Source organism: Ischnura elegans, chromosome 2 (assembly GCF_921293095.1).
Source record: "Ischnura elegans chromosome 2, ioIscEleg1.1, whole genome shotgun sequence".
In the NCBI taxonomy this organism is placed as follows: Eukaryota; Metazoa; Arthropoda; class Insecta; order Odonata; family Coenagrionidae; genus Ischnura; species Ischnura elegans.
Genome location: NC_060247.1, coordinates 90,609,033 through 90,636,808, shown reverse-complemented (window position 1 = coordinate 90,636,808; position 27,776 = coordinate 90,609,033). Strand labels below are relative to the sequence as shown.

The window sequence follows — 27,776 nt, the reverse complement described above, 5'->3', positions numbered from 1 at the left end:
TGTGTACCCATTACTGATGTGAGTCAATAAAATTTCAACTTTAGAAGCAAATGAAAATTCTTTGGCTAACTTAATCATATTCCCTATCTGGAAAACTCAGACCAATTAGGAACTGATGAATCTTACCTTAACCACTTTGAACTCATAAAAATTTCAACCCAACAAAAATTCATCATAATCTATAAAAGGGAATCTTTTAACAGAAAAAATGATACAACAAAGTCTGGAGATAAGTCTCAACATAGTAGAAAAACTGTTTCCTTCAAGACTTCAAATATCCAGGGATGTACTCCTAGCTGATAAGAAAAGACTAGTTTACATAATTCTGAAGATAATCAAAGCTAGGAAAAAATTATCAATACATACTAAACAATTACTTGATCATTAACAGCCATATATGATATTTAAACGATACCACCTGCAGAACTATTTCTAAGTACAGGCAGGAAAAACTTGTCCATAAATGAGAAGTAGGAGAGGATCAGTGGTTGATTCATGACGAGATCATCTCAGATGCCATTGAAACACTCTGTTTGGTTACCCAGGAGTAATTCATCATTAAATAGATTCATATCATCAATCAAATCCCTTTTGAGATAAATTGATGTATGTACATATTACTTTAAGGAGATTTCAAACGGCCCTGACTAAAGTCATCCATAGCTTTCAAAAATAATGCAATTTAAAGGAAAAACTCGATTACGGATTGAAACAAAGAACTGGGGCTCATGTTCAATGACAGGAACTAAAAATTTAAAAAGCCTATAACTGAGGGTGGTAAGCTAAAGATAATGAGCTCTGATATCAACCACAAAGTCAGCTTAGTGTCGAAACACTTGAAAACCTAAAAAATTAAGTATAAAAAGAAGTAGTACCTACGATGAATTAATGAAAATTAATAGGAAAAATTTATTTTAAACTTTTATTCTGTCTTATATTGTCATCAGTAAACTTTGTTACTTATGATTCATTAAAGAGATTAAATCTACAGGGGGAGGGATGATGATAACCACTATTGAAACTCACGTGAAAAAATCTCGAACATGTCAATGACCTTAGTAAATTTACTTACAGAATTATAGAATGAGGATCATGGCAGAGAACTAAAAACCCTAAGGCCCATGGTTCAATTACCAGTCAGAGGGTACTTTTCTCACAGTAATTTATAAAAATGAAATGTTTCGCCTTCCTCTGATATTCCCATCTTTGTTAATTTTCTTTTTAACTCTTGCCCAAGGTCAACACCTCAATGATAAAATTCTATGACAGCACAGTCTTCCAAAAATTTCCAGGGAATTCTACATAAAACTGTCAGAACATCACAGATAATAACACCAGTACGAGTCTTTCATCTTCAAAATTAAATCGAAACTTGGAAGCTTGTACGTGGCGGAAGGGCTCCATAATAGCAATTACGAAGTGTCATTCTTTGCTAATCTTTCATCTAAATCCAAATAAAAGAAATAGGAAAGAGAAAATTGGACTCACCAGGAACAGCAGTCGTGGTGGCACTTCTTCGCAGAGTACTCTCACCCCTTCCCTCATCTTCATCCTTCTCTGACGACAAACTACACCTGGGACTAGTACGCACAGGAACAGGAATTTTGCTCTTAGGCCTTCGAATAACAGGGGTCTCTAGGGGAGTTGCAGCGGCTGCAGACCCCAGAGCCACGCCAGCCGACGTGGGTGGGGGGATCAGGTAGCCACCAGCACCGCCCCCTCCCCCCTCCTCCTCCAGGGAGGAGTCGGCTCCGTTCCTCGAGGATGCGAGGCGAGCCACTGCGTCAAAGTACACGGACGTGTCCTCGTGGGCAGGCGTCTTGGGCGTGGGGGGCGCGGGTGATGTGGAAGCCTTGAGGATACCTCTGGGCTGCCTTGGCAAAGATTCTGAGCGAGCCCCACCGGCACACGATTCCACAACGGCAGAGCCCTCGGCTCGGTCCAAGACCCTTATTTCGAGGCGTCCCTCCACAGCCCCCGCCTCCTCACCTTCCTCCTCTTCCTCCCCATCTCCTTCTTCAGCCTCACCATCTGCGTTACCTCGCTCTTCACAGCCAGGAGAAGCCAACTGGATACTCTAGAAATGTAAAAGACATACAAATCAGTGGTGACGTAACAGAAACCGAAGAGGGCATTCTAGCCTGTAGGATCTAAATAATTACTATCTTTGCACTTGTAGAGCCATGTTGAGGATACAGGCAAATTGTAAGTGCAACATAAATTACCATGGGAACAAAGGAACCTGGATAGCATAGTGATCTGCGCAATGGTCCGAAAGTTTAAAGGGCCTTGGTTCCATTCCCGGTGCAGGGGAATTTTTTCTCCTGGCAATTCATTTTTAGCCATGAAATATGCACTAATTCGAAAAATGTGATGTCACTTCTTGAAACTATAGAAATTTAAGTAAACCATAGGAAGCCCCTAAGTAGATTGGAATCCAGGCATAAATTGAAGGCCTAAAACTTTCATGTTACTGTTGCATAGCAAACAAATGCCAAAATGAGTGAGCTGGAGGCTACATTGATGCAGGTTACCTCTAGGGGCATATTTAGGACTTTTTGAAGGGAAGAGGTGCAACACAATGTAGCTGATTTCATAATTTTTCTTAGATTTTTGATTTTAACCTCTTAAAATGTGATAAGAGGCCTAAAATTGATAAGCTTCAAACATTTATTTGATTTATTATATCTTGAGTTTGTTCAAGAACTCTAAATGTTAAAATGATTGATTTTCTTGAATAGATAAAAATTAATAATTCCCAAACAAAAATGTCAACGGACACACAAGATAAAACCTGAAATGGATGGCTAAAAATTTAATTTTTGCGATATTTTACCAAAAGCATGAGTTTAGGTAAAGTCAAAGAACCAATTAAATGCTCACCGGTAAACTTCGTATCCTCTTAATGGATGTTTTTTCTTCATCCTTCTGTGACCGCCTGACACCAATGTTTCTCATAATATCTAAATCATAAGCTGCTTCATCAAAGGCAACAACCTGCAGTAAAGGAGGCTCAAGTCCTTCCCTGAAAGAAAGAGACACTTGATTTAAAAAAACATGATTGCATGATCACAGATATTATGTAGCCCTCCTTGACATGTGTGTACAAAGAAAATAACAGAAATCTGAACCACTATCTAGTATTCAAAGGCTAGGTTACACCTATCCAGCAGTCAACTCATAATATTCTTCTTAATAAATTATAGATAGATAAAATACCAACTAATATTTTAAAGAACATGGAAGCAGGTTTCATAATACATACAAACACACACACATACAACGATTCAACAATGGTACATAATATGAAAATACTTTTAAAAATATTTTTTAATGCTACAAAATGCTCTTTTCAATCATGAACCATATATACCTTAAATAATAACATAATTCATAAGACACAGCTCATAGCACTACCTAGTGGAAACTATGCTTCTCACCACAATACATCATAAGGTGACATTTTTTGTAAGGAAATTTTTAAATCAATTCTGAAATATAAATAAAAAAGAAAATATTTTTCCATCAATAGATAGTTTGATACACTTTACAAAAAACAAGATCTCAAGGATCTATTTCATAAATTCAAAAATAAATGATTATTTTATGCTGCTAGGCTTTTTTTTCAAAATGTACTGCTTCCTTACTTCAAATTTCCCGATTTTTAAAAATTTTTGCCTGGTTACCCTTGGTTCAAAAAAAACATATGAATGCAACTAAAAATCTCACCCAGAATCATGAACGAGGGTCAAATACTTCGTAATTGAGCTCCTGATCAATGAAGTGATTTTATCAACATTATCAATCTTCAAAAGCCTTTTTTGTAACATGTTTTATTATATAAGACCATACATGGAAGTTAATTCCTACTCCACATACCACAAAATAATGCCTACAGTTACTTGACACTCCCATAGTACGTAATTTTATAAAACTGATATTTTGCCCAGACGTCAGGTTTTTAGGTGAAAAAATAAAATTACTTACAATATTTTATGGAGAGAATAGGATTTTAACTGAATTGGTTTGGAAGACTTTTTGCACTTTGTGCACACTTTCTGGTGGCATCATTAGGATTTGCTACTGGCTATTTCCTAAAATTTATTTTCCCATGGGTTAAAAAAAAAGACAATACATATTCCACTCAAGAATAAAATTAGCATTTATTCGTAGATTAAGTGGTACATACAATGTATTGAATAAATTGACAAAAAATTATACATGTATAAATTGGCTTTGTTACTTAAGTTATTCATGTGATGATTCAGTTCCCTAAATTATAGGGCACTTCAGAATAGTAGGTATATGTACATACCAATCTGAATTCTGTAGCATTTAAAGGGTTAAGATTATCATTTAGACCGATTTACTTGAGGATATTTTTGTTAGGGTAGATGCCTGCCACCATGAGAATAATTTTCCCTGCATGCATTTTTCAACTAAAAGAATGCTATTAACTACAATATCAATATTTCATCTTAATGCCTTGATTTTTTGCTGATGGGATGATATTCCACCGGTTAAATTCAATTTATAATCCTTCAGCTGCCCTTTCAAAATCACTTTGAAATATTTCAATGACAAGGATGATATGAATTTACACACACGACTACAATGGAAATTAAAGAATAAACACCTGGTTACATGATACTGAGCAACAAGAGTTAATGACTAAATACATGAAAGCATGAATTGATGCAAAAATTCACTTGGTAACCTCCCATACATGTGAGAATGCATGAATAGGAAATAGAACTTGTGCTATTTTAGTTCACGCATTCAAATTTACTTCTTCATTCTGGTCCCCCAAAACAATCACCCATGACCTATTAGGAATTATTATAGGTACCATGTAACCAGGCCTCAACACATTGTAAGGTTCACTGAATTTTAATGGACCTGACCAGGCTTTCATAATGGTGACATCATACATTAAAATTTATGCTTGGGTGATGACAAATTGTAATGGGTAGGGGAGTAATTTGCAAGGTGGGGAAAGAAATTTGGTGGTATGAGAAGGGGTAAAGGGGAGAAAGTGGAGGCGTTAGGCTGGGTAGATGGATTTTCCAGAGTCAGGGTTTATGGGTATCTGAGCAGCAGGGATATTTGTGAGAGAGAGAAAATGGAAAGGAAGGGGTGAGGTGGGGATGGGGTAAAGATATTTTGGAAGGAGAAAGGAAGGAATAGTATCCCCACTCCATTTTTTCCAGCATTAGATGTGTTATAAATTGCAATGCATTCATGTAGAGTTAGGGGTGGATTTAAGGGGGGAAGGGGTCACAGGGATCATCAACCCCCCTAAATTTTATCACTATTTTTAAAATTTTTATTAGTTCAATAGTATATTTATAAATGAGTAAAGGGCGTGTACATGGAAATGCATGGCTATAAGTTCCAAGCATGAGAGAGATTTGAGTTGTATTTACTATGGAATTTAGCAGTACACTGTAGCACTCCCTGCAAAAAAATTTACACAGGAGAACACCCTTCTCTTCCAGGGGGTATTCCATACTCCTTGGACCACGGTCATGACCCTCCCCCCCCCAAATTTGATGTTGAATCCACCCCTTTGTACAATGTCACCTGAAGATGCGACTATGTTGCGAAATCCTGGTCGAAGCAATCAAATTTAGTGAACCTAATTATGTCTCATTCATTCATTTCCATAAAGGATAGGTTATACATTGTTAAGCTTTAAATTATCATTAATATCATTACTAACTGCTCCACTATTCAAGATGTACCATAAAATGCTTTTCACATGCCAGATGAGTCATTATGTTACCATTACTATACATAAGTTAAGTTAGCCCTATGAGAATTATGAAAATATTAATACTCCTTGAGAGGTCATGCTAAATAAAAGCCTAAAGGTCAACCTTACCCTTTGGGAGTGTTATTTTTCCTAAGAATGTTCAGTGTGTGTGTGTCTTGAATCCTATCCATGTTGTGTGTGCACGTACCAATGTCTTGGATTGTGGAGTCACTTGAGAAGAGAGAAATCATTTTCATGAATGAATCTCCACTTTCACAATGACTTTCTCAGAAGGACATGAGAAATTAAAATGCATTTGGGCCGGGAAAATGAAAATAGGGTGCAGGTATTATGAAAATTCATGAAAAAGAGTCCCCGGATTGATAGGTGAATTTATTTTGCCGCTGAATTACAAATTAGCCCTTTAAGCCATGCCTTGTGGCAAGATGAGCTACAAATCAATAAATTTCAAACAGTGACAATTCAATGCACATACATTCATAAATTTCAGCCCCATCTTTTCCCTTTAAGTTATTATTATGGAGCAAAATACTACAAAGAATATATTTTTTTCTGAATTTCAATGTTAACACCTCTTGGTCCGGCACCCTTTAAACTAGACTAGCCATTGGGGCCGGTCATATTATATGCCATAGGCCTCAATATATGTTCAAACTATTTTAACATCGATAAAAAAGACGTCAATAAGAAAAACTTTCACAAAAACAAACAGTAAAGCAAACCAGAACTAGGTCGAAATAGTTCCAAATAAATCCGTAGAGGTCAGCAGGAGACTACACTGCATGAAAACGTAAAAAACGCGTGATCGGCACATAAGCGCTGGCGGCGGAAACACGTAAAAACATGTGTGCGGACCATAATGTGTTAACATCCCACATTTGCCTATTTCTTATCTTGGGTTTTTATGATTAAAATTATACTTAGTCCTAGATTTTCTGGGCTTTCAGGGCTACTTTTGATCCCCTTTGAGGTCATGCATGGGAGCCATGAAACCTACAGCCTATAGACATGCCTAAGGATGCCACCAAGCATGAATACATAAATGAATCTATTCTTGCTTGTATCATCTCATGTACTGAATTCTGTGAATGATATATTTACCCAAGATTCACATTTGTTAAATATATTGTGTAAACCAGCATACATACACTTCCGTGGGAAAAACGGTTACATTCTAACAATAGGGAGCAAGCAAATACCCTTAAGTTAGGGAGAGTTCAGGTCACCTGATATGAGGAGAAAGTTGGGGAAGGCTCCAAGCCCTGGGGAGGGTTCCTCGTAATTCTTCAAATGCTTCAATGCCAGCGATGTGGAGACAACGTGGTTTTGGAGCAGGAGGAGGAGGGGGGGGAACAACGTCATCCTGGAAAGAACCCCAGAACCACACCACACATGCTTAGCTTCTCAAAAGACAAAAGTAAAAAAGATGAATCTGCACAATATGCATGTATCATATTTTTGGAGCTCATACCTTAGCATCTTTGAAACATGATGAGTCAGTAATTGCGGATGTAAAGCAGCCAGTTCCTTTACCATTTTGTAATTCCTATTCAATTATAAACAACAGTTAATTAAAAAGCATAAAAGTATGATAGATAGTAATTTTATGTCTTCAACATTCATATAGAATGAAGCGTCCAAAAACTATTATCTAAACCATTAATAAAACCATTTGCCATGAGAAATAAGGATTCTTTGCAGATACCCAATACCACGATTAGTACCAATAAAATTTTCCAAACTTTAACGCTACTATTTTGCTAAGAAATATTTTGAAGCATAGAGGCATTTATAAAACCATACTAGGAAAGTAACCATAATTTCTGTTTTATTGATTAATGAGATTAGTTTGATTAAAAAGAGTAATGTACATACTGTTTTTTCAAGAACTCCAGACATGCACTTCATCAGATTTCATGCTTCAAGATGCAATAACATCAAAAATTTTTAAAACCCCATTGAACTTCACATGCACATGCATCTAATAATCCATCAAGAAAACGTGCTAAAATTGGCAAACCATAAAAGCTAAATACCACAGCAAGCATAGGCCAATATTAATTTTCACTAATGTCTTCCCATCGAAATCCATCTTCTTCTATAAAAAAATACAAGCTGTATGGAAGTCAGAAGTGCAGGCATTGACAAATGTAAGCACTGAATTCCAGTAAAATAATTATATTCCCATCTCCGAATTCCTAATAACGTGACTGCATTTTCTTTCCAGACCTCGTGGAATACACATCATCTCTCTTCTTCTAGGTATTGATTTAACCTCACATTATCAAATTTCCAACCAGTTTAACACAAATGCTTTGCAGGCCAATACGGTGGAAATTCTTAATGATGATTGAATACAACGTAGCACAATTTTCCACATCATTTATTTGTTTGCAATGTGTTTTGCTGCATTACACGACATTATCAAGTTCACTGAATTCCATCATGATTGCCCTCAAATAGATCATTTTACCAATGGGGAGGGGGTAAGGGAAGTAAGGGTATTAGAGAGTGGGAAGATCGAGGGTTATGGGATAAAGAGTTGTTCATTAGGGTCTTTGGAGGGGAGGGGTGGGGAAATGTTACAGGGTCTGAGTACCACATGCATCTTCAGTCTTCACTGTTGTCTTGAAATTAACTGTGGCAGATCCAAAGTGAGGGAACAGGGTAAAGAAGAGAAATAATCAATCCTCTCCCCCGAGATAAAATGTACATTAGCGTAGAATATGTAACCTATTCCACCGGAGGGGCATTCCATATGTATCCACCCCATCCATTACTACGGTGTAATAACAAATACAATTCCACAACTCTAGATCCTTGGATAGACCCTTTCAGATCCCTCTTCTCATAGTTCCTTATCCCCACCATTTTAACATGATATTTTTACCACCAAAGGTGTAAACACTTGAAAATAGCTTCCTTTCTTTTTTTACGAGACCTTCACTATTGAGGTCAAGGTCACACAATTGTTGACAGTACTATGTCACACAGCGAATAGTTTTGCGTGTAAACAACAAGGGTAAGGGTAACATCAGTTATGGTATTAACTGGCTTTGAGACAAAACAAGTGAACTTTCCACAACTCAATTATAAAAGCAAATGGGAGCTGAAGCACTCAAAAATTATCATATGGTAGATTATTTCCTTAACCAGTGGCATCATCAATGATATTCATAGTGATCACCAGGGAAAATCTTTTTAATCCTTGATGGGATGTGACATCTATGGCTAACAAATTGCCCTTCTTTCCCAATAAATCCTGTGCTAATGGCATACTTTTTGGTTATGGACACACTTCTTAGGAATTGAAAGATTCTTCAGGGGTAGGTAATGTGTACATGTATGCAGATAGACTGCAATAAACCTTTACTATGATTACAGGCACCTCCAATTGTGGTGGAAACTATTATTATCCTGGAAATTGGCTGATTCTCTTCTCTCGAAGGAGAGCCCATCATACCAGTACAGTTTTTGGAAGCCCTAGGTAACCAAAACTCATAATTTTACCTTACATTACAAACTGAATTTTTTATTTTAAAATGGTAAAAATGAAGGTTGCATCCTCAATCCTCCCTACTTCCTGAAGTCTGCTCCATGCTGTTGACGGTATTTCATTATTCATGCTGGAACAAGTAATGACGATGGAGGCGAAAAAAGTTCATTATTTGGCAAAAATGTGGAGGATCTTTGAGATCCAAGCTTTGTTAAAAAACTTATACAATTTACATAATGCAACTAACTCCCTACCCCCTTTGACTCTTATAAATGGTACAAGCAGTTTAAAAATATCTTTATCTCTTTCTTGATCAATATCTCTAAGAACTACAATTTCAACTTTACATGGCAAAAAGATAAGCTTGAAAAAATGAGTGCTGCATATGAAAGTTTTCAGAAGATCCTGTCCAATTGGTTAGTCCCTATGTTGCCTCTTATACATTTCTACACATCCCAAAATGAGGCTAGAATTTTAAGACACTCAGGAAAAATAAGTGATATTCATCAACTTATCAAAGGATTCAAAAATTTCCATTTTGAGTGATCATCACCCACACCAATACAAAAATAGTTGTTTTGCCAGTCACTCAGCTATAAAACCTATCACTAATAAATGCATGCGCTGCCCTCTTTGTAAGGTGAAGTAGACACATTCTGGAATACAATTATTCCTTTGCCTTTTCCCTCTAACTTCACAACATTTGGCACTATTCAATTTTTGACTCTCTACCTTCATAAGACTTAAAATCGTGAACTACTAAATCTCTATGGTACACACATGGCAAATAGCTTTCATAAATTGCTATTACTACTAAACAAATCTGTAAGCAGAAAAAAATAGGCCAAACAGAACTGTACTCTGTCAAGCCCATCGCAAAAGGCACTTTCTTTTGGAAAGGTTCCTAGCCAATAAAGGTCTCACTATGTATGCAATACACCACATCATTGCTAAAAATTTTATCACTAAGTTTTGATTGATAATACATTCCAAAAAATTTCCTCATTTTAAAAATAAATGAAGGAAGCAATATAAAAAGCCACTTAATATTTCACTCTCTTCTCTCTTACTCAAAAAGACTGATAGTAATTCTTTATAGAAATGACAGATGATTATATAACTGATCAAGCATATTAACTGTTCATGTGTGATACTAATAATTCAGTACTACTTGAAGATGCATCCATGACAATTATTCATGGGTGCAGGAAATCAAAAGCTTTAAAACCCAACTTCAAGCCTGATAACATTTCAATCCCAATGTTTCATGAAATGGTGAGAGAGGATGATGGATAAAGGAGTGAAGCAAACTAATTTTTTTAACTAATTACCAACTATTAAACTAACAGGTGGAATATTTCCAAGAAAATCTCAGGATAACACATGTAGAATACCTTATAAACAGCACTAGAAAATTTTACTTCAATACATCTACCAAGCAATAAACTATGCTGACTAAGCTGCATAATGTGTGCCTTGATGTAAATAATAAAATGATGATGCCTGGTAAAATGAACCAAGAAGTTGCAGATTGCTCATACAAAGACTAGATGAATGAAACTAGTGTGCTAATGACGGCTGGGTACGTGCTAATGAAAAATGGCTTAGGTATAAATAAAGGATGGGTATGACAAAGCATTTTTTACTTTCTGGATACAAAAACTAATACCACTCCTTATTGAGGGCTATTGCAACGTTCATAATGATGCTTCTGGTTTAGGAAATGTCTAACTTGGTCATTCCAGCAAGCAACCTCAGTTAAAGGCTCATGTTCAAAAGAGGGTGCAAAATCATGGGGTAAGTTAACAAGGGTGCAAGGCAAAAGCAAAGAATAAAAGCAGCAATAAATTGGGTACTTTCCTTTATTACCGTTTTTGACAACCAAAGTAGCTCAACCAAGTGTGCTACTATCAAGACAAAAAAGATGAGGAGAAACGTAACAAAAATTCCCTTTTGCAAAAGCTACATAAATTAATGAAAACTGTGTATAAAAAGACTCAAAAATTATATATATTCAATAGACTACAGCATTAATTGGTTAAATGAAAACAAAAACAATTACTTAACAAATTATGACATCCACAGACATAGGTGTTCCAAAGAAAATATCACATGATACCAGTCAACCAGCTATCAAATAATAAATACAAAAAATAAGAATAAGCTTCTGGACTACTTCATCCACAGATTGTAATGGAATGAGAATGGAGTAATACATGAGAAACATCTTCCAGAAAAATACAGCATTGATAGCACGGGCATAGTAACACATAATCTGCAAGAGTAACTTGACAATACTGTCCGAATTCAAAATCCTTCATACTCTTTACAGCAATAATATCTCCACATCAAACTGTCTATAAGAAACGTAAATGTTTCAATAAAACATTTCTTTGGCACCACGAGAAACACATTTACAAAGAGGAAAAATTACATTTACAATTATTAAATTTTAACTAGTAAATAACATACTCAATGACTATTCCATTCATCTCACAGAATGCGTTTCAGCTTGTCTACTGAATATCAGCTAAGAGTATAAGACAATTGCCATCAACTGAATACATAAGAAAATTATGTGCCAAACTATAGTCACGTCTCACCACTCGAGTGAAACACATCCCAATTAAATACCTCAATTCTTGATCCTAGTATACTTGTTGAAAGTATAGAATGATGCAATAATAGTATTATTATGCATTGGGAAATCGGCGAACTGACATGAGGGAGAGGCCAGGAAACCTTACCTGGGGCCTCTCGACTGCTGCCTCTGCGGTCACTACAGGCGTTGTAGTGGACGTCTGAGGTCCTCGCACTTGAGCTGTGTCGCCACTCACAGACGGAGGCTGGCCTCTGTGCCGATGGTGGTGGGAGCGGTCTAGTGCAGAGGTTAAGCTTGCATCTGCTGTAGGCTGTTGAAGTCATGGTGGGCGAAGCGGAAAAAGTGATAATCGCATATCTTGTCTCTCTCTTCATCAAGGAGTTTGGGAACCATTGCATACACTCATTGATATCTTAATTGGATGTTACAAATGGACCAACCTCATCATAATTAAAGCTCACTTATGACACGTATGTTTTTACTAAAATATACAAGCTGTTGATTTAAATCATAGTAGAGCCTTGATTATCCATAGTTTGATCAACTCTTTGCTGGATTTTACGACTTATCACTTTCTTTGCTAGTCCTCAAATACCTCTCTACTCTCATCCCTAACCTCCTCTACTCTTCTTATTTATACTTTATTCATCATGATAATGGCAAAAATAACATAATTAGCTACGTAAAAATAGCTAAAAACAATGATCATAAATTAATGAACTGTTAGGGTTTTTCCCTCCAGTAGGACAGATAATCAAAGCTTTACTCTAATGGAAAGTATAAAAATACTGAGAAAGGTTCTCTTTTATTGTGGGAAAACATTTTAGTTTAGGTACTGCCAAATAAAAAAGTCTGCATAGACTGAGAATCCTCAAACACAGGTTGTGGCATTTGGCTGAACTTATATAAGTCACTTTTAGCAAAATACGATGGGATGAAGACTTGTGTAGCTGCTTCGACTAACAATATTATACCTCACATACAGCAAGGAGTGTATACCAATTCCCTCACATGAAAACTACAAATTTAGAGAAAACTAGGGTTGCTCAAGGTATTTCATGCTGAACGGAAGTAGCACGCAACTTAATCACCCTTCCATATGACAAAATTATTTTTTGGAATGTCTTCAAACTTGCATTTATACTGTAGTCAAATTTATTTGTGAGAGACTTCACTTAATTGCGTTGCATGGGGATGAAGAAAAATTTTTGCATAGCAGTAAAAAATTACAAGTCTCAAAATTCTCTGTGTGTATGGGTACCTTCAAAAGTAATTCCCTTTTTAAACATCCTCAAAAGTGCTAATTACAAATTTTAAATGAAAGGCAAATACATATATTGAAACAGAAATGACTCCCAGAGAAAAGCCTGTATCATGTTTCACAATCAATAATTACGTACAGATAATTTACTTATTTCCTAGAATTATAAGTCAAATAAAGTAACTTGGAATAAAATAACATATTAATGGAGACAGTAACCTTGATATATTGAGATATTCCTAATTTCAGAAAGTTGACACATCAAACCTTACAATAAACCAATTAGTAAATCAAAGACTTTTTAAGTCCCTCCATATCAAATACATATTTTATATTTGCTGGTTCATAAGGATATCCATGTTGTGTACACTTGTTTATATCCCACTCACCCCAAGACTGTATTTAATTTAAAAAATCTGAATCCTACCACTTCTGACAACATTTGCGATTTAATGTTTAATTTTGAAAGAATACTATTGACTTTACCACACACAAAATTATCACAGATGCAGCTTAATGATAGAGTACATCCACAATTGCTAAAAATAGGCAAACAATCACACACACAATCATAAGGCATCTCAAAGGATTTTACCCACAGGTAAACATCAAAATCAGAATACAAGACACCTATAGTTTTATATGCATCAAAGATTCATCAACTGACATAAGATTAAACTATCAAAAACTTAAGTTCTAGGATAGGAACTAATAATGAAAATCAATGGGATAAAACTTCCAATTGAAGTAGAGGCGCTTAAGTATTACTACACAGAAATTACTGCAATAGTGGTGAAATTATCCTCTGAATCTCATATCTCTGAGAATATTCGGCAGAATTGACAAAAATGAGGAAATTACTGAAATAACAATTTGAAGGATAAAAAGATGGGGCTCAATAAAGGGCTAATAGACAGATGAATCAGAAGTTTAAAAATGAAGGATGATACAAGCCTATAATTGAAGAAAAATGAAGATCACCTCATTGAAAAAAAGTAGATTACATGTGGCTAGATAAAATATGGCAAGAATGGGTATTGGTGTTGATGAGTAGATTGACATGTGAATAAGACATGAAGATTATTCAGAATAAATAACAGTTTTAATAATATGTACAAAAATTTTGGGAGCAAAAATATCATTTTTACCTAGAGGCTAACAAGATATGATGTATGCCAACAATCAATTGAGATTTTATTTGCATGAAGATGAGGCATGATATCAAAACTCCACTGTTTCTGTCTGCACCTTGATTTTAAAAATTTGGCCCAACATCATTCATCCTCCATTGAAGGTAGGCAGCCTAAAGCATTTTTCATGGTATGTATATTTCTTACGGCTTTGGTTTATTATAAGTTAAGGTACTTTGGTTGATGCGGAACTTTTCCATTTTTTACTACCTAGTGAATAACATGGGCAATATTCAATTTTTTTATTATGGAACATCTCTTGAGAATGGATTGTATACCAAATGATATAAAATTTCCAAATCAATATAAAAAATTCACTTTTTTTCTGCTATATGCATCACATTGATTCGAAGAAATGGTTATATTCGAGGAATAAACACCACCATGTTCTACCTCATTTTCAGTGTCAAGTTTTCAAATATATACCTATCTCATGAAGTGGTAAACCAATTCCTATGCACGAAATTGAACATTTTCACTATCTCCAAGGCCATGTTTTTCCTTAGGAGTGATAATACCTGACAGTGTAATTTCCGACGTCGTGCAGCGGTTTTGAAGCACTTGTGCAAACCAATTTTCTAAATCTGCGATCTTGCAGACATGGGTGCGCGGTTTTCGGAAACCAATATTAGATGGAGTTACAGGAAAATGAGTAAATTCACATATCGCCACTAAAACGATTGCAGTCGGGAAAAGAAAGCTCTAATTGATCCCAGAAATCGATCTGAAATATCAGATAATGTGCATGGATAATAATTGAGTTTGATTTGCCTAAATTATGAAAATTACAGTGAAAGTTTGGATTATTCTCGTATTCCGATCATTCGTGCCACCTCTTCCCATCATTAGCCTGGATAATCGGGAGTATGCTGTAGTTTCAATAAGCATAAAAATGCATTTTATTCACTTAGAGACTCTTAGGTTCACTATAGACAAAGCATTGCTCCTCTCCAATCCCATTAATATTGATCATATTCAAAACTAACTATATTTTCAAGATGCCAAGAGCTAAGATTCTTCATTCCAAATCATTAAACATTTAACATCCACATAGTGACCCAGCTGGTGCAGCCCACACTGCCTCCATATTTCACACGCTAACATGAGTCACGAGCTGACTATCTCACCTCTCATCAAATTAATTAGCCCAGTTGGCAGAAATTACCTGACATTAAGTCCATAAATTTTCCTAAGACTTAGTTGATTCAAAGGTAGAACTTGTTTTGGGTGGGTTAATGAGAGGGGAGGGCTAAGCCAACTGCAAGTTTTCTTGCTTAGATGGAAATGCTACCTTGCTCATTTTGATCGTCTGACTGAGCAGTACCCTTCATTGCCATGGACAATCAATTACATAACACAAATTGTTAAATATAAGTCAGTATAGTCCTTAGGACTGATTATATACTCAGCAAATAGACCCAAGAGCTGCCACCCCACCAACACCGACAACTAGTCCATGCCATACTGACATAAATATGACTATGAATTTATTAAAATATACTCAAACCTAGAATGCTTATTTAATATTTAATCTTTGGCTGGCACCTATCCACTCTTGGAGCTTAATTTTCAGTCATCAGTAACCAATTTTTGCCTTATAGACTATCAATATGAACACTGGCATGCCATCCCAAACGGCAAAAATCAACTTCAGACACTGCTACCATAGAATTCCACAGTCTACACACAGGTTTACATTCAAATAAATAATTGAATTTTTTGAAAGTAATCTTAAGTTCACAAAGCTTCCCCATAGTGTACATCACAGGAACGAAAGAATAGTTTTTCAATTGGTGTTATTTTGTGAAGCAAGAGTCAGTAAATCAGATGTTTTATGCATGTATTGTAGTTTACTAAGGATAACTAATTATAATCTACCAACATATAAATTTTTCAATATAAAGGTAATACAATTACGATGAAAAATTGGTTCACTAAATTATACCTTAAAGAAATCAAATGATGCTACAAAATATGCATACCTACCTAACAACAAATGTTATTCATCAAACAAAAAAATTACCATACTCAACGATCTACTTTCAGCATACAATACTCTTCAATATAAACAATTAGAGATGCTGCATTCTGAGATAATTAAATTGTGGTAAGAGTCAATAGAATTACTTTATTAGTAACTAAGTTTCAGTAGAGTGCATAATTCTATTCAATCTGTAAAAAAATATTAAGGAGTAAACAAAACAATCCATGCATTTTGTGCTTTGATGGGCCATATGAACTATCAAAAATGTAGGTACTTTCTTCCTGTCGAAAACCCAAATATACAGGTTCTGGTATAGAGCAAGTACTCCATAGTAAGCATAACTTGGCAGTTCACAACCACCATAACCCATATTATACCAAATGAAGCTAAGTTCAGTTGAAACCCGTATCCAAGGCAAATGACACTTTTAAGTCCTCAAACTAACCTAAGCAATTGATTTTCCCTTCTTATCACAAGTAATATTTATTTCACAAGTCTCGCTTAATCATTCAGCCAGCACAGCCCACACTTTCTCCGTATGCAAAGTAGATTCCTAGTGTAGGCTCTGTGGTGCAATTTTCCCTTTCACCTCCAATGGAGGGTGCACGCCTATGCCAATTTAAAATACCATTGTCTTCTTTGCGTTTCACTTCATTTCCCAGCCTGCACACTATCATATGTTTACGCAATATACAATCATGCTTCAGGTGTGCATGGATAAGATCTCATAAATGAATTTCACTATGCACACTAAAATAAACAGTAGTGGTGGTTACGAGCAATACAGATCAATAATAAAAATTATATTTACAGCAATAATATCACTGTTATTATTCTAGCCAAATGTGTAAATAAAAAGTTTCTCCCCGAAAGCCCTCATGAGGTTTTATGGAATAATTTTAAGGATCTATTTCATTACAAGCAAAGGATACATTTGCAGTGGATTTCCTATATGCCAAGAGCTAAGGTCCATAGTTCGACTCCTGGTCCAGGGAATTTTTTTCTAATGGCAATTCATGTATATGTGCAAGAGTGGCTTATAATAAATTCCATTTTCCACCCCTGAGCTCACTTTCAGATAAGAATCATTGAATATTATGATAAATAATCTAAACTGGGGCTCGCCCGTCATAAACTAACTCTAGGTGAACAGAAAATGCTGGTTAATCGTCAAACATTTTGTGCAGGGCAGGTTGTTTCCCCATACAATTAACAGTGTTTCATGAGCTTCACAGCTCATTGGAAAGCAAATAAGATAGTAAAACACCTTTGCATTTCGTGCAATAGGCAATTCTCATGTGATGAAATGGAATGCATGTCATGGATGGAATGAAATATTTAAGTAAATAATTTAAATATTGGTTGAATTCAAAACTCATACAGTATTTATGAGAATTCTAAGTTCACAGGTCTGTCATAACTAGTCACGAGCAAACTACCTAACCTCTCACCAAATCAGTTTGCCCAGTTGGCAGTAGAGAGGAATACAAAGCCGGTAAAATTATAGTTATGTAATACTTTTATTTTTTGTTTGGTACTTTGCTGAGGTTTTTTAACCCACTTAGTGCTATCCTTCTTCCTGGGGTATAGGTGAGGAACGCGGAGGGTATTTTTATAAAATGTAGTAACTAGGACAAAAAAAACAATACAAAGCTATTTTACTACATATCCATAAGGGTTTTTTTATTATTGATGTTAAAATCATTACTAATGGCAAAATATTTTTACATTTACTGAAATAAAATATATCAATGTAACAAGTTATACCAAATTAAATAACGTACTACGTAAGAGCCGATATATTGCCCCGCCGCACTTTTCACTCAAGTGGCAAAAGCTGATACAGTAGAACCTCGGATAATGATCACAATCCGTTCCAGAAAGCTGGTGGTTATCCGAAATGTGGCTTTCCGAAACAATTTTCTCCATAAGAAATAAAGGTAATATGTAGTAATAATTGGTTCCTAGCTCCTATTAACTCGCTATTATATGAAAGTTACAGGGTATATAGGTATTGTATTACTTTGTATCCATTTGGGATCGCACAGCACTGAACACAAACATGGCTGCTACACATCTGTTCGCTAACCGAAATTTTGTTCGCTATTAGAGGCAAATTTTTTGGTCTTTATCAGAGGCGTTCACCAACAGAGGTTTCACTGTATATCATCCTGCCGCACTAAAAGGGTTAAAAAATTTTTTTAAAAGGAGGAGAATAAAATGAAATTAGGTATTTTTATGCCACGGTATAGAGGATTCAATCAATGAGGTATGAGTTTAGCCAGCTTGGTAATCTTTTAGGTCCACAGGTGGCAGTACCTACAATAGGGTGGTTTCCTATTATTTTTTTATTGCCTAAATCGAAAAATTATTACTCCTGGAGTAAGTATTTCACGCTTTTAGATTTTTAAATGATGATATGTATTTTTCGCAATTAAATGAAAATTGAAAATTTTCAAACGCGCGAAAACGCGACGGGTAAGTATGAATGCTGGGAAAACTCCCGTGTGACGTCGTTCTGGTTCCTGCTGCCGCAAGTGAGGTGACCTTGGGGCGAGGCTCTGAGTGCTGATACGACACAGGATGCTAGCAGGTAGCCGAGTACTATGCTAGCCAGTAGCGCTTGGCTTAAGTAAGGATTATTAATACCTTATCAAACGAAGGAAACTTTCCGACCTTAGTCAGTTTTAATAGGTGATTAATAAGATATGTTACCCTGAGCTCTGTGCCTCATGCATGCATTGGTAACCTCAGACGATGTAAAACTCCTATCTACTCGTATAGAAACTAGGTCCCTGTGACGTCATGTGGAGTGGCATCACATGGGCGCCAATCTAGCCTTTTATCAAATGAGGATAAAACTGACCCTTGCCATTCGTCTAAACCGGTATTTTTAAAACCAAATATGTAATTTGTGTATTATGAATACACTAATGGTGGGTAACGAATCGCAATCAACGCCTTTCATTTTCTTTGATGAAGGAAACTACCATATTCTTACAGACTGCCCCTCTCAACACATGGCTGAACCTCTCTTGCGGCCTCCACACTACATACAGAGGGCCTCCTTTTGAAAGGAGGTAAACTGGTCACTACACCTTGAAGGCATACACATGCAAAGGAGAGCTTTTGTGGTCTGTGCTGGCTGGGAAAGCACTGGCATGAAAATTTTTTAAACTACGAATGTCCCACAGACTAATAGTTCCCGAGAATAAATATTGAGAGCGTATATAAACTGAGGAGAATAAAACTGAACAAGATAAGCATTTACAATACAGTAAATGCAGCCTAAATTTTTTCTAAGTCAACTTCACCAGCAAGGATCAGACAGGATTCATACCCTGACGATTGAATTAGTTTCAAAATAAAGGTAGTTTTATTGAACAAGTATTATAGATAACCAATTAAAAGGGTGATATGAAGCATCTGGTAGTCTCTCTCATCCTGAAATTTTGTTTACTACTTTTTCATTCACATAAAACAAAAAATGTATAATCTTCCCAGTAATAGCTGGAAGTTATCATTTAAATTTTTGTTCATAGAGCCCAATATGAGTTATATTGAAAAGAAGTTAACATTTATAGAAATGTAACAACATTACCAACTGACTACTTTCATACATCTTTAATGGACAAAATTATCAACTATCAACGGTTTATGAACTATATGTGCACTTAAATCATGAAAAACATGATATGTAGATGTTCAAGGCACAGTTACTTACACAATTAAGTTACTATTTCACAAGTATGAAAGTTTTTAGGCATAATTTAATCCTATAATGTTAATAAAATAACCATACCTGATGTAGGCTTAATCTGTGCTCAGGACTCTGCAAATTTTCTCCTTTCCACTCATTGTCAGTCTCTTCAGAATCATCAAACTGTGACTTCCACTGAGAAGCCAATGTTAAGCCTGTGCAATGACAAATCAGGAAAGAGGTACAATAATAATTATTAAAATACAGCAACAAAGTCTTCACTTCAAAGTACTCATGTTGCCACAGACTTCACGTAATGTCTAACTTAAAATATGTGCATAAAACAACCGCCACAATTACTTTGATTGAGCGCAAGACTTATGCCTAAAAGTTAGTTTTTTTTACCTCAGTTTGATACTTTGAATTTGCCCGCATAATCAACATTTCTATATTTCCACTAGGCTTAGGTAAAACCAATTTCATCAGCAAAACAACAAACTTAACAATATCTTAGATATTGCATGGAACTCCTTCCATTTAAGTAGATCATCACAGCTTAACTTCTACCATGAATACCAGCAAATATTACATTTTGAATATTAAGCATTTGCATTACACAGTGCACATGAAAATGAATGAACAAAAGATGATTCCCCATTCGTCAAAGACTGACAACTATTGTGTTCAACTTTGAGGAATAAATTCTAAATATATCTTGAGAAGTATAACAATGATTAATTGGGAACTAACTATCTATTAAATTATCTATGAAAGAATAGAGCAATTAACCATGGACCTCCTTGAGTCTGTAAAACTGTCCATCGCACAATGCAAACCTAAGCCTTTATAAACAGCATGGTGCACTGATAGAGTCGGACACTAAAAAATGAAGTTTCCTAAGCACAGAAAAATATATCGAGCAGAATTTTTAAAATGAAGATAGTATCAGTCTGAAGACACTAAATAATGAAGTGATCAACGAATGCAGGGAAGAAATTTCAGGAAAAAATTCAAGATGGTCGGCAAGAGCTGTCTGTATACTGATTACAGGAAATTCCACAAACTGAAGACTTAGAGGAAGAAGTGTTGCTTATAGTACTGAATTCTTGGATTCAAATTGATAATAGAAAAATACAAAATGATACCAACAGTGAATTTAAAGGTAGAAGACCAACATTATCAGAGAGACTGATAATTTTGAAAAAATGTTAGTAAAGAAAAATAGCTAGATTGAGCTCAGGCAAAGAGGGCATTCTGGAAAAAGAATAATGAGAGCTGGGAATGCAAGGGTAGAAGGAAGGAAACAATTCATCAGAATTTAGATCTGAAGTTATTTTTCTTTGGGGCAGTGAGAATTGGACAACAACTGAAAATTCACTGGTGCAGGAATTCTTTTAGTGTATCTTAAGAAGAATGATGAAGTTCATATGGATTTACAGAGTGAGTAATGAGGAAGTTTTAAGAAAAGCCGTAGAGAATAGAAGTTTTCTGAAAATCCTATGAAGGCAAGACAAGTACATAGAGAATAAAATAAAGACATGATGGTTTAAATAAGAGACATTGGACAACGAGATGGGAAGAATGGCTTACGAAGACCTCACATGAAACATATAAAACAGGTGATGAAGATGCTAAAAGAGGAAAATTATGTTATCATGAAACATTGGCTGATAGGAGGTGCATCAAATAAATATTAGGATTGCTGACTGACAATGATTATCAACTTCAAAGAATTAATTATTTTATCTATAATTGAAGGGCTGAATGTAGAGTATTCATTTCAATATAAATGTACATATTTTAAAATCCACCTATTAAAATTATGAATGCATTTTTATTTATGGTCAGAGAAAATTAATGTATTCAAGAAAAATAAATGAGGGATCCAGAGATAATATCAGGTTGGATATAGTAACTTACAAAAGACTAGAGACCCAGCAATAACAATAATTGATGGTCTGAAGATCATGAGAAGTAAAGCTAAAATTAGAAAACAAAAACATTTGGAAGAACCTCTGCACTAGAAAACATAACAGAAAATTTGATACTAGAGTGAAAGAATGATGAAGGTTCAGGAAGCTACAACAAAGAAAGACAGAAGCTGAATGACAGATCTCTTTGAATGTGAAGAAAGAGTCCGTTCATCAAACCATTAAATATTCAATAGAAGATTAGAAAAACTATAATGACGAAATGCATGGTTTTTCCTTGATGAATAATTCCTCTTTTTACGTATTTTAGCAGACAAATATTGACATAAAGGCACTGAACTGCTGGATCCCTGACGAGGTGAGTTGCACATAACAATTTAGGAGGATAAAAAAAGACCATAATCTGGTGTGACATTCAAGAGATTTCCAACTAAAGAAGAAGATAACCGCAACCTTGAAGTCCTCAAGGAGATGAAGAGTTGAAAAATCCTCTGTGAGATAACCACATTTGAATAGGTTCCATGAGAAGAAAAGATCATTACAAAGAAACCAAGGAAGAAAAGACAAAATAAAGTGAAGCAAGAGAAAAGAATTCCACGCCGTGTCACCATTACCATTAGAGGAGAAATAGGTATGAGTCAACTCTCATCAGTACCTTCCTTATTGGTATGTTTCACCCACAACAATGCCCACTTCCTCAGGCTCATGCTACAGTTAATGTACCAACATAATGCTAATTAGGATGTTTTTGTTACCTATTTCAGAGGACCAACGGGAGGGACAAAAATATCCCAAGTATATTCCCATAAGAATTGAAACGGTATAGATTACCTAGTATCCTGTTCTCCATTTTCAAAATTTCTGAAGAGAATTCATGTGTCGAAGCATTTAAAATGTGACCCAAGGGAAGTGAAATGAAAATCAAATGGATGGAGTCAGCAATGAGGAAGGTCAAAGAAGAGTGGCATAGATGAGAATGCCTTTTGAAAACCTTAGAAGATGATGGAACAGCCTAGATGGCATAACATGAGACATGATGTACAGAAGAAAAGTATCATCAGACACATGGATGACAAAAATTGCAAAGGATGGCCTGTGATGAGATACATGGAGCAAACAATGAAAGATATTAAATAGAAGAATCATTTAAGAGCAAAAATATTATTTAATAGGAGAATTGAGTGGAAAGCTGCTTCAAACCGATCCCATGATTGTTAACTGGTGATGATGATAAGTCTAGGACCAACTGCCATGGACGACAGTATGTATTTGCAGGATGGCAAATTTCCTTCATCCCATTACTAGACCCAATTTCGTTCATCAACATAATATCCCTCCACAGAAAGATATATGTGACATACATAACATTGCAATAATATGCCATGATGTCTCAGCAAGGATAAGTAGGAAGACAAAACCTTGAGGAGAAGATAGATTTTTGCTATGTGGGTGGCCCCTTTAATAGCAATGAAGACAGAGATAAAAGGAAATAGTCAGCAGAATAGCCCAGCAGGAGAGGGTACTCTTTCAAGAGAGGAATTTACTCACAGTTGGGTAAGCGTTGGAGTTGAAGATATTACATAATTTATTGGGACTTAAATTTGAAGCACACTTCTTCATAATTGTGAGGTATGAAGGATAACATATGCAGAGCTTTCATGATTGGAAGCACAAAAAACTTGGTGTTACAGAGGATGCTGAAGATCAAATGGATCAATCATGTGAGTAAAGCATAAGTCCTAAGAAGAGTAGCAGAGGTGTCTTTCGAAAATCTCGAGAAGACAGGATAACTCAATTGAGTACACCATAAAACATGATGATATGATGAGGAAAATATCTGAAAGACAAATGCAAGAGAAGAATAGCTAAGGGAGGCCTCAGATAAGATACATGTATGGACAGGTGATGATGAATATAGAGCAGAAAAACTATGTCAGTGTTAAAGATTGACAGGTAGAATTGAGTGAGGAGCTGAGTAAAACAAACATTCCAATTTCTGAATATTGACAGTGGTGACCACTTTCAAAATTTTTGTCTAAGTCAAAACTGTATGGTTGAGAGTCCACTTTATAAACCTATCTCTTGGCAGCTGAAATAGAAAAAGATTTCAAGACATCATGGAATGAAAGCTTTAGGCACTAGTCAACTTACCCCCTCCTCCTCGAGTAACCTGCTGCAGAGCAGAAACATTATCGTCATCCATGACAGCAAATTGCGTGATGGACTGGTCCCTGTGATACCTAGAGGAGGGAGGTGGTGTGGGTCGGCCACCGTGCTGTGCCACGCCCAGCGTCCCAGAGCCTGCTGAGTGAAACCTTCGAACCCTTGGCTCCCTCCTTTCGTTGCCTGTCATTCTTCGTTGCCCCTGTCCCGGGCGGCCCTGCCTCTGGGCCTGAACTGTATGCCTCTCACCAGGAGAGACTACACCTACCACACAAACAAAAAAAGGAAGAAATTAATACCAAGAGAGATTGAAAATCAATACTGGACTCATATTTCATACCTCATCAAACATGCATGAAATAAGTAAGGTATGCAATTGAAGTTTGGAATGAGGAAGTTTAGAATATTAAAAGATAGAATGTTGGTTTTGATATTTGAGTGTAAAGTTAACCCTTTACTTAGCCACAGGGGTATGTACTTCACAGATTAAGGAAAGGGGGCCAATTTCTTTCCCTGGGCCACTTAAAAGAATTTTATCTGGAGGCATCTGAAGGCTTGACCTGAGATTTGAACACGATACCCTCCAATACGAGCTCTGCCCACTACCCTTGCTTAGGATAAAGACTGCCATATAAGTAATCAGAATAATAAGGTCCATCAATGAAACCTTCATTGCCTCTTGCTGGCTTCAGCTGGTTTTATTTTGGCTCAATTCATACTTGATTCAACTTAGGGTTTGGGCTGAGGGGATTTCTGTTGCCATTTGTAAGGTATGATACCAGTAGATATTTCGTATTTCACTGATCAAAATTTTCAACCATTTCTATTGATGAAAATATGTATACACTCCCAGAAAAAAATTTCATGGGTGATAAGCAATAAATATGATAAGTTAGATGCAAGGAAAGATCAGGGGGGGATAATGTGTATTCACGCAAAAGAATAATGTAAGGGAAAAGCTTAATGCAGTAAGAAGAGGATAATGCTGGAAGAACTTAGGAGGCAGAGTAAATGACAGTGGAAAATGATGGTATAGAATAAAAAGGGCAAATATTGATATAAAATTTACACATCTACAAAAAAAAAGTTTTTCTTGAAAAACTATGACTGAAATCAGCCACAAAAAATGAGAAGGTAGATCATCACAGCTTTTGATTACATAATTATTTTAAACACTTGTAACCAAAGGCTAGACGATAGAAAAATTAATCACGATTGCTAGATTAAAGAGGAAAGAAAAACAATATAAAATTGCAAATTAATATATGTAATATGAAATATTAATTTGACTAAGTAACAAAATATGTGGCATTTAGAGGTTCTCCTGCACACTAGGGAAGCAATGAGATTTCAACACCTCAAGACTTACCAACATCGAAAGAATGATGGGATCCATCAGTAAGGACTTCTTGTGGTCGAGGCAGTTCAGAGATTATTCCGCTTGTGGGCAGATTAACAGTATCAGCACCCGTATGCACACGTCCCTCGACTCTCGCCGAAGAGGAACCCCCACCACCAGCCATCACAGCATCACCCTCACAGTCCACCTCACCCTCTTCCTCATCATCCTCCTCTTTGGCAGTCGTCCTCACAGGAGCACTCTGCCGTACACAAATGAGCACAGAGTCATGGTTAAATAATTCTCCAAAATTACATAAGACTGATTAAAAATAAAACGCTTTTTGCAAAGATTTCCCTTGAGGCATTTATTCATTTTTCCTCTACTAAACCCAAATCCCACATGTAAAGCAAAATAGTAATTACAACTTTTAACATGTCCTAGTATGGGATACCTTAGGGTGAAAACAGCTCTAACTAAATGCGTTGAGTGACCCAACAGTAGGTCACACTGTCCTTAGGTTGCTATCAGTGGCAGACCCAAAGAGGGGCTATAGTTCCCCCTTGGGTATCCAAATTACACTGGATAAAATGGTAATTTTGTTTGGACCCCCACTACTGCTGGGTGGTTACACCACAGGGTCCCCTCTGCACCCCCTTATCCATTATCCTGGATCCGGCACTGGTTTTTATGATAGAACTATACTACAGAAGCCAGTAGATGATGATTTAAACATAATATTCCACACTGCCAGATAACAATTTTCATATCCAATACATTTTTGAATACCTGACATACTATGCGACTTCAAGTTCAATACACAAGTAACTTCATTTGAACTGGTAGGATTTGTTATGACACTTCATTGTGTTCTCCACCACCTTAGTGAGAATGTCTTTTATAAATTAGCCCATTAATGAAGCTAATAAAACATTATTAGATAACTTTGAAGTAGAACATTATTTCAAAAAATAATATGCCCCCATTGGAAGAAGCCAGTTTGCACACACTCATACAAGGCAATAGCAAGCAATGGATGGCTCAAGGGATTCAAAATCCACATAAATATTTTGAAAATGTAGTCTGAAGTATACTCCCTCACATAATCCTTTCTCCCAAAAATTTTTTCCTGGCTACGGCCTTGAACTCAAATCAGCAGTTTTCTTTTGAATAAACAGCTCACCTGAGAGACGGTGGTCGAGGTATCCATCCCTCCTTTCCTGCGTGGGTCGCTACTGCCTGTGGTCGACGTTCGCCCTGACGGTCTCTGCCTTCCCCCTCCACTTACCCTGCCGCTGCTCCCCCTCTCCTCGTCACGCTTCTGGCGATGCGTTCGCACACCTATGCCATCACCGCGCACTTCATTCTCCATTTTGTCAAGGACTACACTAGCATTACAATTACGGTCAACAACCAGTCTCTCTGTATCACCAGCATCCGGGGGCACAACTCCATCCACTCCACGACGATGCCTATTGTTCCTCGCTGCACACACCTGGCACGTGGAGAAATACAAACTCAATAGAGTTCATGCTTCGATGAGTGGAACTTTAGGTGCAGGAATAGAAACTTCACACTACACATTTCACTATGCAAGGAAAAACCCAGGACCAGACAGAGATGTACTTTTTTTTTGGGATAATCCACAAGTGCACTAAAAAAGTGAAATTCAATGGATGAAAAATCATTTGCCTTGACCAGGATTCCAACCTGGACCTCCCAAATTTACACTACTAAGTGTTCTACCAACTGAACCACCAAGGCATCTTCTTGCTTTGCAGAGTTTGGTAGGCTTTAGAGGACAAGATGATTTGACTCTGGATGCGGTACTATGTTGCATTGTATGTATGGCAGTATGAACCATGGTTAAGCAGTTGAAGAGGTGGAATACTTGGCACGGATTCGGGAATCCAGATTTGAATATAAATGATTTTTCCTTTTCAGAATATTAATACATATCAGGCTGAATTTTTACCACCTATAGTTTTAACAGGTTCCAAAGATAGGTAGCATCCAAACCAACCTTCAGGCCGAATCACTTAGAGAGTGAGCTTTGATAGGTTTTTCATTAACATGATCCATAAAAATGAACTGCGGAGCAAAGTGAGGTTTTCCTGATACCAACACAACATAACTTTTAAAATGTATAACTATCAATGAGAATATGGCAAATGCATCATCTCATTTAGCATTCTCACTCAGTGATAAAAGTCAAAGGTAGGTTTGGGTTGGTAAGGGTAGACCTCATCCTGGACTAAGCCACAGGCACATGAATTTCACTCATTCAGAGTAGGAGGGCTGAATCCTTCCTATAGGTCACCTTGCACTTCAAGG

The 27,776-nt window shown here is 36.3% G+C and overlaps 1 protein-coding gene across 10 annotated transcripts in view; it reads right to left on the bottom strand.

Moving 5' to 3' along the window:
* Positions 1-27,776, bottom strand: part of LOC124154162 (tau-tubulin kinase homolog Asator) — a 168,514-nt gene that overhangs the window by 11,180 nt on the left and 129,558 nt on the right. For 9 of the 10 annotated variants that reach the window (XM_046527710.1, XM_046527711.1, XM_046527703.1 and 6 more), the window contains 9 exons: positions 26,626-26,937; positions 25,473-25,704; positions 24,092-24,367; positions 20,112-20,224; positions 12,020-12,184; positions 7,248-7,322; positions 7,003-7,139; positions 2,884-3,025; positions 1,489-2,077 (listed from right to left, as the gene is read on the bottom strand). In XM_046527710.1, the coding sequence (XP_046383666.1) occupies positions 1,489-2,077; positions 2,884-3,025; positions 7,003-7,139; positions 7,248-7,322; positions 12,020-12,184; positions 20,112-20,224; positions 24,092-24,367; positions 25,473-25,704; positions 26,626-26,937 (2,041 nt within the window). The remainder of the gene's footprint in view (positions 1-1,488; positions 2,078-2,883; positions 3,026-7,002; positions 7,140-7,247; positions 7,323-12,019; positions 12,185-20,111; positions 20,225-24,091; positions 24,368-25,472; positions 25,705-26,625; positions 26,938-27,776) is intronic. The other variant, XM_046527707.1, reaches the window with a different exon arrangement.